This window comes from Symphalangus syndactylus, chromosome 7 (genome assembly GCF_028878055.3).
Source record: "Symphalangus syndactylus isolate Jambi chromosome 7, NHGRI_mSymSyn1-v2.1_pri, whole genome shotgun sequence".
In the NCBI taxonomy this organism is placed as follows: domain Eukaryota; kingdom Metazoa; phylum Chordata; class Mammalia; order Primates; family Hylobatidae; genus Symphalangus; species Symphalangus syndactylus.
The window spans coordinates 47,805,708-47,818,332 of NC_072429.2; the positions used below are offsets into that span (position 1 = coordinate 47,805,708).

Genomic DNA, 12,625 nt, shown 5'->3' on the forward strand with positions numbered 1-12,625 from the left:
TGAAGGATCCACTTGTGAATCCATCTCTCATCCTTAGTATTGGCAGAAAATGTTTCTGACAGTGTTAGCGTGTGTGCAGGAGACAGAGACGGCTGGGAGCCCTGTGGGAGCTGCCATTTATCTCACCCTCCACTCCTCTTCCCACTCCAAGGAGTGGGGGAAGCTGCTGTGTGTGTATCAGCTGCCCCTGACCTCTTATTCCTCACTTCCTCAGTCCCTTCTGGGCCTCCCCCTTCTGCTCGTTTGTCTTCTTTGCCCTTGACTATTTCCTTCTCATTTAGCTCTTCCTCCTCTTCTTTTTCCCCAGCACCAGTTTCGTTGTTGATCTCTAGCTGTAAGAAGGAAGCTCATAACCGTGTGTCTGTATGTGTGTGTCTGTGTGTGTGTGTGTGTGTGTCTGTGTGTGTATACATATGAGTATCTCATGGAAGGGAGGGACATCTGTGGCTTTGGGTTAATCTTTGTTTTATTGTATGTTGTCCTGATAATGCTGTGAGTCCCCCACTTCTATTCTTTATTCTTTTTTTCCCCACAGCCAAGGCTGCAGCGTTAACAAAAGTATAGAGCAGTATAGGCAGCTCTAGGGTTGTGCCCTCTCAGGAACCATCTCCCTAGGCCTCCCTAACCTTCTCCCTCCTGATGTGGTGACCCCTTGCCCTTGTTCATCCTCACCCAGCCTGGCCCCTCTCCTGCTCACACCCAGGGATGGCCAGTCACCTATCTAGAGCCTAGTGTGGTGCCGTGAACTCAATCCCTGTCTTTCAGTGTGATTGGTGCCCCAGGGAGCCAGGTTGCTGGGGCAAGCTCTCGTGGCACTCAGCCGTTCCATTTTGTCGGCAAAAAAAGGGGGGGAACTGGCAGAAAGCTAAGGCTTTTGCTGCTGGGTGAGTATAGCAGCTATTTTTAGTACCCGAGCCTTTGCTTTTCCATTTGGCTCTGCTTTTTTAGCACAGTGGCAGTCCAGCAGGGCTGTTTTCCTTCATGGCTGCAGATGTCCTTAGGGAAAGTTTCTTTCAGCCCCTGAGAAGATGTGGGCAGGGCAGAGGGGTAATGACTTCTGAGAGTGGGTTCAGGCACGCTTTGGGTCCCACTGCAATCACGCCACAGGTCCAATTTCTTAAGGTGAAGCAGGGAGGAATGTGGCAGGAGTGGGATAGAGAAAAGGTAAACACCACATTCTTCAGAGGTGCTGCCCTGTAATTAACTCACTTAAGCCTCAATTGAGTAACCTGCCTAATGAGGTATACTGGGGCTGAGGGATAAATATTAAAACCTCTTATAAAGGTCTGGGCTAATACTGACACATCCTGAATTTTCCTAAGGTTTTCTGGTTTGTTTTGTTTGTTTTATTTTGTTTTTCTTTCTGCCTTTCTTTCCTAGATCATTTGCTAATTTGGATTAACTTTTCTTGACTTCTATCCTAGTTTACTAGAATATTTTCACTATTCCAAATAGAAACCCTTCACCTATTAAGGAGTAACTCTCCATTTCCCCTTTTCCTTAACCCGGTATCTGCTTTTCTACTTTCTATCTAAATGAATTTGTCTGTTCTAAATATTTCATATAATTAGAATCATACAATATCTGAGCTTTTGTGTCTGACTTATTTCACTTGGGATAATGTTTTCAAGCTTCCATGTTGCAGCATGTATCAGAATTTCATTCCTTTTATGGCTGAATAATATTCCATTGTATGTATATACCACAGTTTGAAAATCCATCTTTTGATGGCACTTGGATTGTTTCCACCTTTTGGGTATTGTGAATAATGCTGCAATGAACATTGATGTACCTATATCTGTTTGAGTCCCTGTTTTCAATTCTTTGGGGGATATGCCTAGGAGTGGAATTGCTGGGACATATGTTAATTCTATATTTAGCTTTCTGAGGAGCCACCAAGCTATTCCCAAGTGGCTGCACTGTTTTATATCTACACCAGCAATGTACAAGGGTTCCAGTTAATCAACATCTTCACCAACACTTGTTATTTTACTTAAAAAAAAAATTACAGCCATCATTGTGGGTGTGAAGTGGTGTATCATTGTGGTTTTGATTTGCATTTCCCTCATGGTTAATGATGTTGAGAACCTTTTCATGTCCCTATTGGCCATTTGTATATCTTCTTTGGAGAAATGTTTATTCAAGTCCTTTGCCCATTTTAATATTTTTTATTTTTATTTTTTTAGCAACAGAATCTCACTCTGTTGCCCAGGCTGGAGCACAGTGGCATTATCATAGCTCACTGAAGTCTCAAACTCTTGGGCTCAAGAGATCTTCTCACCTGAGTCTCCTAAGTAGCTGGGACTATAGGTGCACACCACCACACCTGGCTAATTTAAAAAATTTTTAATTTGTTTTTTTAGAGAAGAGGTCTAGCTATGTTGCTCAGGCTGTTCTTGAACTCCTGCCTTTGCCCATTTTTAAATTGGGATACTTGCCTTTTTATTGTTGAGATTTAGGAATTCCCAACACGTTCTGGACAATATACCCGTAACAGAGATGTAATTTACAAATATTTTCTCCGTTTCTGTCTTTTCACTATTTGATAATATCATTTGAGACCCAAAAGCTTTTTAATTTTGATGAAGTCCAATTTATCTATTTTTCTTTTGTTGCCTATGCTTTTGGTGTCATATTTAAGAAACCAGTGCCAAATCCAAGGTCGTTAAGATTACATCTATATTTCCTTCTAAGTTGTATGCTTTTAGCTCTTAATTGTAGGTCTTTGATTCATTTCTAGTTAGTTTTTATAAATGATATAAGGTAAGGGTCCAACTGTACTCTTATTAATTATTTTTCAGACGGAGTCTCGCTCTGTCACCCAGGCCAGAACGCAGTGGTGTGATCTCGGCTCACTGCAAGCTCCGCCTCCTGGGTTCACGCCATTCTCCGGCTTCAGTCTCCTGAGTAGCTGGTACTACAGGCGCCTGCCACCATGCTCGGCTAATTTTTTGTATTTTTAGTAGAGATGGGGTTTCACTCTGTTAGCCGGGATGATCTCGATCTCCTGACCCTGTGATCTGCCCGCCTCGGCTGGGATTACGGGTGTGAGCCACCACACCTGGCCCCAGCTTCACTCTTACACACGTGGATATCCAGTTGTCCCAGTACCATTTGTTAAAGAGACTGTCCTTTCTCCATTGAATGGTCTTGGCACCATTGTCAAAAATTGGCCATACATGAGATTATTTCTGGACTCTCAATTTTATTTCGTTGGTCTGTCTGTCCATCCTTATGCCAGTATCACCCTTTGATTACTGTAGCTTTGTAGTAAGTTTTGAAATCAGGAAGAGTGAGTCCTCTAACTTTCTTCTTTTACTTTCTTAGGTGGGTACTCACTCCGTCGCCCAGGTTGTAGTGCAGTGGTGCGATCTCAGCTCACTGCAACCTTTGCCTCCCAGGCTCACATGATCCTCCCACCTCAGCCTCCTGGGTAGCTGGGACTACAGGCATGTGCCACCACACCCAGCAAATTTTTATATTTTTGGTAGAGATGGGGTTTTGCCATGTTGCCCAGGCTGGTCTTGAACTCCTGAGCTCAGGCACTCCACCCATTGGCCTCCCAAAGTGCTGGGATTATAGGTGTGAGCCACCAAATCCGGCCCTTTCTTCATTTTTAAGATTGTTTTGGCTATTCTGGGTCCCCTGAAATTTCATAGGAGTTTTAGAGTGAGTTTCTCCATTGGGATTTTAACAGAGATTGCTCTGAATCTGTATGTTGCTTTGGGTAGTATTGTTGTTAACAGTATGAAGTCTCTAATTCATGAACATGGGATGTCCTTCCATCCTTATATCCTTTTAATTTTTTTTTTGGAGGGATGCGATCTCACTCTGTCACCCAGGCTGGAGTGCAGTGGTGTAGTCATGGGTCACTACAGCCTCAACCTCTGGGGCTCAAGTGGTCTTCCTGCCACAGCCTCCCACGTAGCTGGAACTACAGGCTCACACCACCATGCCTAGCTAATTGTTTTGTTTTTTAAATTTTTTGTGGAGACAGGGTCTCACTGTGTTGTGCAGGCTGGTCTTGAACTTCTGGCCTCAAGTGATCCTCCCACCTTTGCCTGTCCTTTTAATAGCTACTGGGGCTTGTACTTTGATTTGACTGTTTGAAAGGTGATGTGAGAGGTTTTGTGACTTGGGAATATCGAACTTTGCTGTCTTAGAGGATATTGATGCCATCTGTCTTCAGGTAGGATAATGGGTGTGTTTTAGAAGTGGGTGGTTACAAAGGCTTATGTAGATTTGTGCCCGTGTTTGTTCACATGCAGATCAGTTGGTTAGTTTCCCTCTCTCCTTATCATAGTCAAGACCACCCGCCACAACCTGATAACAAGTTCTAATGAAGAAGGAAGGGACCAGGGCTGTGATAGCTCATGCAGGAGTCCTGATTGACTGTATGGTTCTAGCCAGGGCATATCTCTTGTTGGATGGCTGGACCCACCATGGGAGATGGAGGCTTCAGAATTACCTAGAAGTGGTAGAAGACTCGTTATACCTCTATGCAGGAAATGTCTGACATGTGAGCAAGTGATGACATGGGAATCACAGTGTGGGGGAACCAAGCACTAGCTTTTCATTGACCTTCTGTTGTCTGTGCTTGCACCTGCAGGTCCCTGACTATGGCTCCCCAGAGCCTGCCTTCATCTAGGATGGCTCCTCTGGGCATGCTGCTGGGGCTGCTGATGGCTGCCTGCTTCACCTTCTGCCTCAGTCATCAGAATCTGGTAAATGTCTTTATTGCAAATGGGAGGGATCCTTGATGAGGCCTTGAGAAGGCCTCCCTGTCACCAGGGCTGCTGTGGGAGTGGGGTGGGCTTTTATGTTTCTTATGTGAGTGTGGCTGGCAGTGGATCATGGAGTAGGTAGACTTCTTCCTCCCCATCCCTGTGTCTTCTGGCTTCTGTTTAAAGCTTATGACACAGTTTCCCCTTGGGGAAAAGATGATGATGATGATAAATTCATAATTATAATCTTCCATGTACCAAACCTTGTAGTGAGTGCTTTATAAATGTATTCTCATTTAATCCTCCCAACAACCCTATGAAGTGGCAGCTACAGTTTTTATTCTCCTTTTGAGGAGAAGACTAAGACTCAGAGACATTAAGTAACTTGGCCAAAATCACACAGCCAGTTTGTGAGAGCTGTGAATGTCAAGATTCTTCCCAAAAGCTGAGTGCCTGTGTGGTGGGCATCAGTTCCAAGTAAGACTCTTTTTCTTCCTCTACTCCTCTCTCCCTTGTACTTTCTCAGTTCATCTCCATCTCTGCATCCTCCTTCCTTTTGTCTGTAGCTCTCTGTTCTTTCTGGGCCACACTTCATTAACCTAGAGCTTACTGCTCAGGGCTTCTGCCATTGCCACTGGCAGGAGGAGAATGCCCAAAAAGGCCCTGAGCTTGGCCTGGCTGCAGCACACTACGGTTCCTGTCCCTGTTTACTTGGCTTGTCCCAGCAACAGCCTGCCCTTGACCAGCTCCTAATGCCCTCTCTCTCCTCTCCCTTGATAAGCTCCTACTGTGAGTTATTTGACAGTTTCACCCTCCCCTGGCCACCTTCCCCAACCCCCAGGACTCCCACTAAATGTTGGATAAAGCACTGGAAGCTCTGGAGCAGGAGGTCCTTGAAGTGCAAATGACAATTGTGATGAATTTAATAACAATCCAGCTTAGCTGTGGTTCACCTCTGGCTCATGGCAAGCTTCCACCTTCTCTCTGAAATCATTTGTTTCTTCTCTGCCTTTCCCCCCACTTTGTGGAGCAGGAGAAAACATACAGTTACAAGTCACGAGTCCTTTTGAGTTTTTAATGCCCTCTGAGATCCTGTTGGTGCTGTTTATTTGCCTCTTCCTCAAGGACAGTAAGAATGGGATCCCAGGGGACTGGCTACAGCATGAGGCTGGGGCTGCCTCTGGCATGGGTTAGCAGTGGAATGGCCCAGAAAAGAGCCTTGAGGGACCAGGGCTGTGTCCCCTCCCCAACTTGTAGCTCATGAGGATGCCGTGCTCCCCATCGTGAGCTTTAGCAGATGCACAATTAACAAAGGCATGCCGATGAATTTACTTAAGGACCGAGTTAGGAAGTCCCTTTTGGATAATAGTTCAACCAAATAGATGAGCTTTCCGAGCATAATTATTCTGGCCCATTTATATTAGCTCTATTGAGTCTAGTCTCAGAAAAATGTTAATACTGACTTTCATCAACAGAAGCTGCTTTTATCCTTATGTCTGTTCCTAAGCTGTATCCATTTGTCATAATCTTTCATCATGTGCTAAGCACAAGTGGGAGTTGAAGCATCTTTTCTCTCATACCATAAAAATTGCTGCCCTGATGTCATTTAAAATCTAAATTATGCAGCCAGCCACCTTCACAACAGTGAAAATGGGGTGGAGGTGGTTATGATCCTTTCTTCAGAGCCTGGAGTCCAGGTAAGTGCTCCTGATGACCTGGAATTGTCCTCCCAAAAGGCATTGGGGCAGGTTAATGCCCACCCAGGAAAGGCCGGCTATGTGTATCACAGTATGATCTGGAGCCAGCTTTCCTTCCTGGCTCCTGCTGTGGTACTTCCCTGGGATGCCACATCTCAGGAGGCATGTAGATGCTGAAGGGCTGTGGTTGTGTGTTACTGGCCTTGAAAAAGGTGGTAGTAAACGATGAGGCGGGTACAGTAGTGGAGCCTTGTGGAAGGAGCACAGGTCCTTCATAAGATCCCTTTTGCCTCCCACTTTGGCAATTTGACCCTTTCTGAGCTTTGTTTCCTAATTTGTAAAACAGGGTTGGTACCTCCCTCTTAAGGTTTTAGTGTAGATTAAATATGACTATATATAAAGCATCTGGCATTGAAACTGGCACAATATGGCCAATAAATGGTTAATGAATGTCAGCTGTTGTTTTTTAGTATAGGGGTGCAGCTTCTATGGTTTAATTTGGGCTGTGTCAGGCAGGCTTCTGTCCCAAAATGTTGCCCTGGCAGCCTGTGTCTGTTACAGTGTCTGTCAACCCACCATTAGAGATTCATTCATTCTCTTGGATCTTGAAGGCTTTGGTTTTTAAGAATCTCTTATTCGGATACAAGCACAAGGAAGTGTGACATGGTAAGCTGTTGTCAGCTAACACCTTAGCTAGGATTTCTTGCCAGTCACTTGAGAGGAAATTGGTATTTGGAATGATGGTGATAGGGAGAAGAGAGCACTGATGATCCAGCATGGAAGGCAGCCCTGAGGAGCCAGCTGGGAAGGCACCAGAGCACGGGGTTTACTTCACGGCTGCCCAAGGGCTGGCCTGCCTCTCTCTCTCTCCTGTTCAGGACACTGCCTAGGCAGAGTGAGGCTAGTTGTGCTTGTTCTTTCACTGGGACTGTGGTTTCTTACCTGGCCCATGGAAGTCTTTGCCGAGGAAGGGCATGTGCTGGTAGATATGCTAAGGTGATCTCAATGTCCCAGCGTCATTCCCTTAGCTCTCAGGGCACAACTTATTAGGACATCTCACCAAGAAAGAATCATAGCAGTGAGTCAAAACTTGTGTATGGGCTTTGGAGCCAGGCAGGTCTGGACTTCAATCTCTGCTCTGCTTTTCTGAGCAGTGTGATTTTGAAAAGCCCCATGTCTGTCCTCCTATGGGACTAATATGATGTGCTTCACAGATGACACTTGGATGAATTGAGGAATGGAAGGCATCTTGTCCCGGTGCCTGACATATGATCAGGGCTTAATAAATGGTAGCTGCTGTTATCATTACAACCTCATCCTCTTGATGCTGCTTTTTCTCAAAACCTTTTCTGGAACTCTGCTTTTGAACTCACTGTCCAGCCTGTGGTTTGTTCCTATCACTGAACCTCTCTCAATGCTTCTGAGCCCTTGGCCTTTGAGGATAGCTAGGTGTGTTTTGGGCAAAGCATCTAAAGACTCTTATAGCCAGGTCTCGTGAACAGGGTGAGCATAGATAGGGGAGAACCAATTTTGTGTCAATCTCCACTAAAAACTGAGGTGTACTTTAAAATGTACTTTTAAATGTACAGATTTTGTGTTTGTGTCTTAAAATCTGGTTCAAAGATGATACCAAGAGGAGGTGCAAAAAACATTTTGAGGCCGAGCGCGGTGGCTCACGCTTGTAATCCCAGCACTTTGGGAGGCCGAGGTGGGCGGATCACGAGGTCAGGAGATCGAGACCACGGTGAAACCCCGTCTCTACTAAAAAAATACAAAAAATTAGCCGGGCGTGGTGGCGGGCGCCTGTAGTCCCAGCTACTCGGAGAGGCTGAGGCAGGAGAATGGCGTGAACCCGGGAGGCGGAGCTTGTAGTGAGCCGAGATTGCGCCACTGCACTCCAGCCTGGGCGACAGAGCGAGACTCCGTCTCAAAAAAAAAAAAAAAAAAAAAAAAAAAAAAAAACATTTTGAACAGTGACAGGATTGTTGCAAAAGAGTCTGGCCTCCTTAGGACTTGAAGCATGGAGCTCGGTGGTTCATCAGTCTCATTCTAACCCTCCTTCTTGAATCCACTCTATTAATCTTGTTAATGAAATCTAGAAAAAGAGGCTTTCCCAACCCTTAGTAGTTAAAATGAACATCAGCCTACCTGGATTTTGAAGGGCTTCCTGTGCTACCTTCTTATCACCATCTGCCTTGCCCCTTTCTGCTTCTCTTGATGAGAATTTGGCTGCTTGCTTACAGCCTGCCAGGAATTACCTGGCTAATAGGTAAACTGAAACAAGGATTGAGGCTGGACGTGGTGGCTCATGCCTGTAATCCCAGCACTTTGGGAGGCAGAGGAGGGAGGATTGCTTAAGTCCAGGAGTTCAAGACCAGCCTGGGAAACATAGGGAGACCTTGTCTCTACTAAAAATTAAAAGAAAAAAAAAAGGTTGCAAATTGATGCTTAGATATTTTAGTTTGGCCCTCTTAGTGTTCTAAAAATAAGAACATTTCACATAAAAATCTGGATTTCTGTTTTCAAGTTGAATGCCTGCGTGACAGTGGTAGACCAGCTGAGTAGCAGCTGCTTCCCTTAGTCAAGGCAGGAGGGCTCCAGTTTCTACAGTCCCACCACTCCCTGTTGTTTACACCTGGTCCACTGATTTCCCTGCATCCCTGCCTGGCCCCTGGGGCATTTCATTGACACACCTCCAAGGTAAATTTTATTAACTTTCTCCTCATCCTGCAGTCTAATGCTTCTGACCAGGGCTGATCCTAGTGTACGTAGGCTCTGGGTACTTAGCAGACAGGGTGGTCTTTGTTCTGGAATGTGAGGCAAGTACCTGCAGCAGACTCAAGTGCTTTGGGCTTTCCTCAGTCTAAGGCACCCAGAAGACACACCTGCCTATGGGAAGGGGCATTCATTCATCTATTTGTTCAGCAGCTTCAAACTAAGCCCTGTGCTAGGCATGGGGGTGATGAAGGAGACTAACATGGTGCCTGCCCTCTGGAAACTCAGCTGTTGAAAGTCCTTGATGTCCATGTCCTCAGAATGGAGGGTGCCTCCTGCCAGTCTGTCTTCTCTCTAGTCTCATAAGCACACCTATTCTATTCTTAGTTTTCTTTTGAGCTCAGATTTGTGCAAACTTTAAGTTGAAGGGATGGGAGGGGTTTGAGGCACCAGGCTACGCAGGTGACCTGTTTGAATGATGCCATATTGTATAGTCACTCCTGGATGTCACAACACAGCCTGGAATCTATGACTGCCTTCATAAGAAATAACAGTAGCAGCCACCATGTACCCAAAGCCAGTGGTTTACAATGTAGTACCTCATCTAACTATGAGCTAGATGTTATTATTTTCATGTTGAAAATGTGGAAACTGAAGCTTAGAAAGTTAAATAACTTTCCCGAGACACAAGAAACTGGGATTTGAGTTATTCCAGCATCTTAACCGCTATACTGGAGTCAGTGCGTCTCATAACTATGCATATAACATCTCCCAGGTGTGGTCAGATTTGAGAGCTTCTTCTTGCCGAGATATTTTCCTTATTGGTCCTTAGGCCTGAAATTCTGCCATCTAAATTTCATGCCTTTATTTCTTGTTAAAATATAAAAATTCTTGGAGGGGCTCTACATTGTCATCACCAGCACCTTAACATTTTAACTTTTCCTCGACAACTAAAGATCAGACATTGAGGGACCCAGGCAGGAGGGAGTCCTTATCTGGAGCAAGGCACTTTTTTTTTTTTGGAGACAGGGTCTTGCTCTGTCACCCAGGCTGAAGTGTGGTGGTGCCATCTCAGGTCACTGCAGCCTCTGCCTCCTGGGCTCTAATGATCCTCTTGCCTCAGCCGCCCAAGTAGCTGGGACTACAGGCATACGCCACCACACCTAGCTAATTTTTTTGTATTTTTTGTAGAGATGGGGTTTTGCCGTGTTACCCAGGCTGGTCTTGAACTCTTGGGTTCAAGCAATCCACCTGCTTTGGCCTCTCAAAGTGCTGGGATTATAGGCGTGAGCCACCGCACCTGGCTGAGAATGAGGTGTTATTTGAAAGTTAAATAACTTTCCAGATGTATGCATATAGCATCTCCCAGGTGTGGTTAGAATTGTTGGGAGACCAAAATGAGATCTCTGTAAAGTACCCAGCATGGATCTGGGCTCATAGGAAGATTCCAAGAAATATACTTTTTATTACTAGGGGAAGGATTGGGAAGCAGAGAAAAAGCGATGACAGGGGAGGTGGGCAGGCTGAAATACCTCCCCATGTGCTAATGTGGGTTCCTCCTTGTTTTCCCAAATGTAATTTCCCAGAGCTCTGGAACCCTCTGGTTCGAATTTCCTGAGGCCTTATTACTTTTTTTGCAAGAACAGGTTTAAAAATGGGATAGGAAGGATGGCAGTCCAGGAAAGAGCAAAATGAATAATACTTTGTATTTATCTTGCATCACTGTCTCCTGAGCTGAGAATGCTCCAGAGACACCATCTCATTAATCCTCTATGTTCTGCACAGGGTGGAAGGAAACAGATTTTAGGAAGTGGTTTCCAACCTGAGCATCTTCCTCCGTCAGCCCAGCTGGATTCTCTCCTTCCTACTTGCACCCTTCCTCCATGGTTTGCAATGGCTCATAGGCACACTGGGGACTTGTGACCTGCTGGGCTGCTTGGGAATCAGTTGGGCCTTAGCTGCCAGCTTTTGTACATCTGTAGTGGCCATTTGAGGCCTTACGCTCCCATTCATGTATGTCTTTTTTTCTTTTCTAAATATGTTTATTTTTATTGTAAAAATAATACGTGCGAGTTTTAAACATCAAGCAGTATAATAGCATGTCAAAAAGTAAAAGGCTCTTATTGTTTCGTTTTGCCAGCGCCTGTCCCTAATGTGTTCCCTTAACCCGCTCAAGATACATGGGATCTTCTAGAGTCATTCCCTTTGCATTTTCAAAAGTACCACATACACACAGGAAAACATGCTGCGTTCATTTAGCCGTATCACCTCGTATGTGCTGGTTCTGAGGCTGACCTTGGGAAAGGAATTGCAAGTGTCCAGACATACCTGGCTGTGGGGGAGAGGGGCATGGAGGAAAAAAATGTGCCACCCTGGGCCATTTTTTTTCTGCTTTCCTGGCGCCTAGTTGCGGTGGGTCATGCCCTGTGTTTTCTTTTCTCAGAAGGAGTTTGCCCTGACCAACCCGGAGAAGAGCAGCACCAAAGAAACACAGAGAAAAGAAACCACAGCAGAGGAGGAGCTGGACGCCAAAGTCCTGGAGGTGTTCCACCCGACGCATGAGTGGCAGGCCCTTCGGCCAGGTATCAGGCTCAGCCCTGTCCCCACAAAACACACTCTGAATTCAAACTGCATGTGTCCTTTGTCCCCATAGGGCTGCTCCTTCAGGCTGCTCCTCTCTGGCCTGTGGGAGGGAAACAGCATGGTCCGTCAGAGTGGTAGCTGCTGCTGCAGGGCTCAGGGACCTTCGTTTTCCAGCAGAACAGAGATTGCAGCATCTTAGTGCCCTGGAAGGAAGGCAGGTGGTGGGTGGCCGTGGTTTCTGAGCAAGTGATTGAAAACTTTCTTTCCCTGCACTTCTGAAGCACCAGAGAGGCAGTGACATGTGCCTTGCTCTGCAAATGCTATTTTGGGCTCTGCTGCTGGGCTCAGTGCTGCTGAAATATTGTTCTTGGGAGAGTCCTGAGCACCGGTGTGGGGCAGGAGTATTCTGTTGTTAAAGGAACCTGTGCCAAGAAACAGGCTGGTCCTGGCCTGGTTTTTAAATAGTGCATCCTCAGAAGGAACAATTTTCTAACCCTTTCATGAGCCTGGGCCCAGGGCTTAGAATAATAATAGTCAACAATTGCAGAGTCTTCACCATATTCAGGTACTGTACTAGGTGCTTCGTATGTGTAATCTTGTTCAATTTTCACAATAATAGGAACTATTATTATCTTTATGTTCAGATGAAAGCATTGAGGCTCAGTGAGGTAAGGCATCTTGTCCTATGTCATCCAGCTAACTTGCCCTATGCCATTGACCCCAGAGCCTGGGCCCACTCTCTTCCCACTTCTTCCCAGTCCTAGCTGTCGTTGGCTGGAGCCTACTACTCTGACACTTGGGACTGTTCTCAGGAGTGGCAAGGTGGATGGCAAGCCCCAGCAGGTGCCACAGTGTAGTTTCACCAGCTTCTTGCTGATATTCATCACCATGTCCTCACTGCCCCCA

General features: G+C 45.7%; 1 protein-coding gene across 3 annotated transcripts in view; it reads left to right on the plus strand.

Annotated features, from left to right (window-relative positions):
- The window catches only part of SIL1 (SIL1 nucleotide exchange factor), a 248,215-nt gene that overhangs the window by 62,854 nt on the left and 172,736 nt on the right, over nucleotides 1–12,625 (plus strand). For 2 of the 3 annotated variants that reach the window (XM_055286082.2, XM_055286083.2), the window contains 2 exons: nucleotides 4,610–4,724; nucleotides 11,580–11,718. In XM_055286082.2, coding sequence (XP_055142057.1) covers nucleotides 4,620–4,724; nucleotides 11,580–11,718 — 244 coding nt within the window. In that variant the 5' untranslated portion in view covers nucleotides 4,610–4,619. Of the gene's footprint in view, nucleotides 1–4,308; nucleotides 4,520–4,609; nucleotides 4,725–11,579; nucleotides 11,719–12,625 lie in introns of those variants that run through there. The other variant, XM_063642782.1, reaches the window with a different exon arrangement.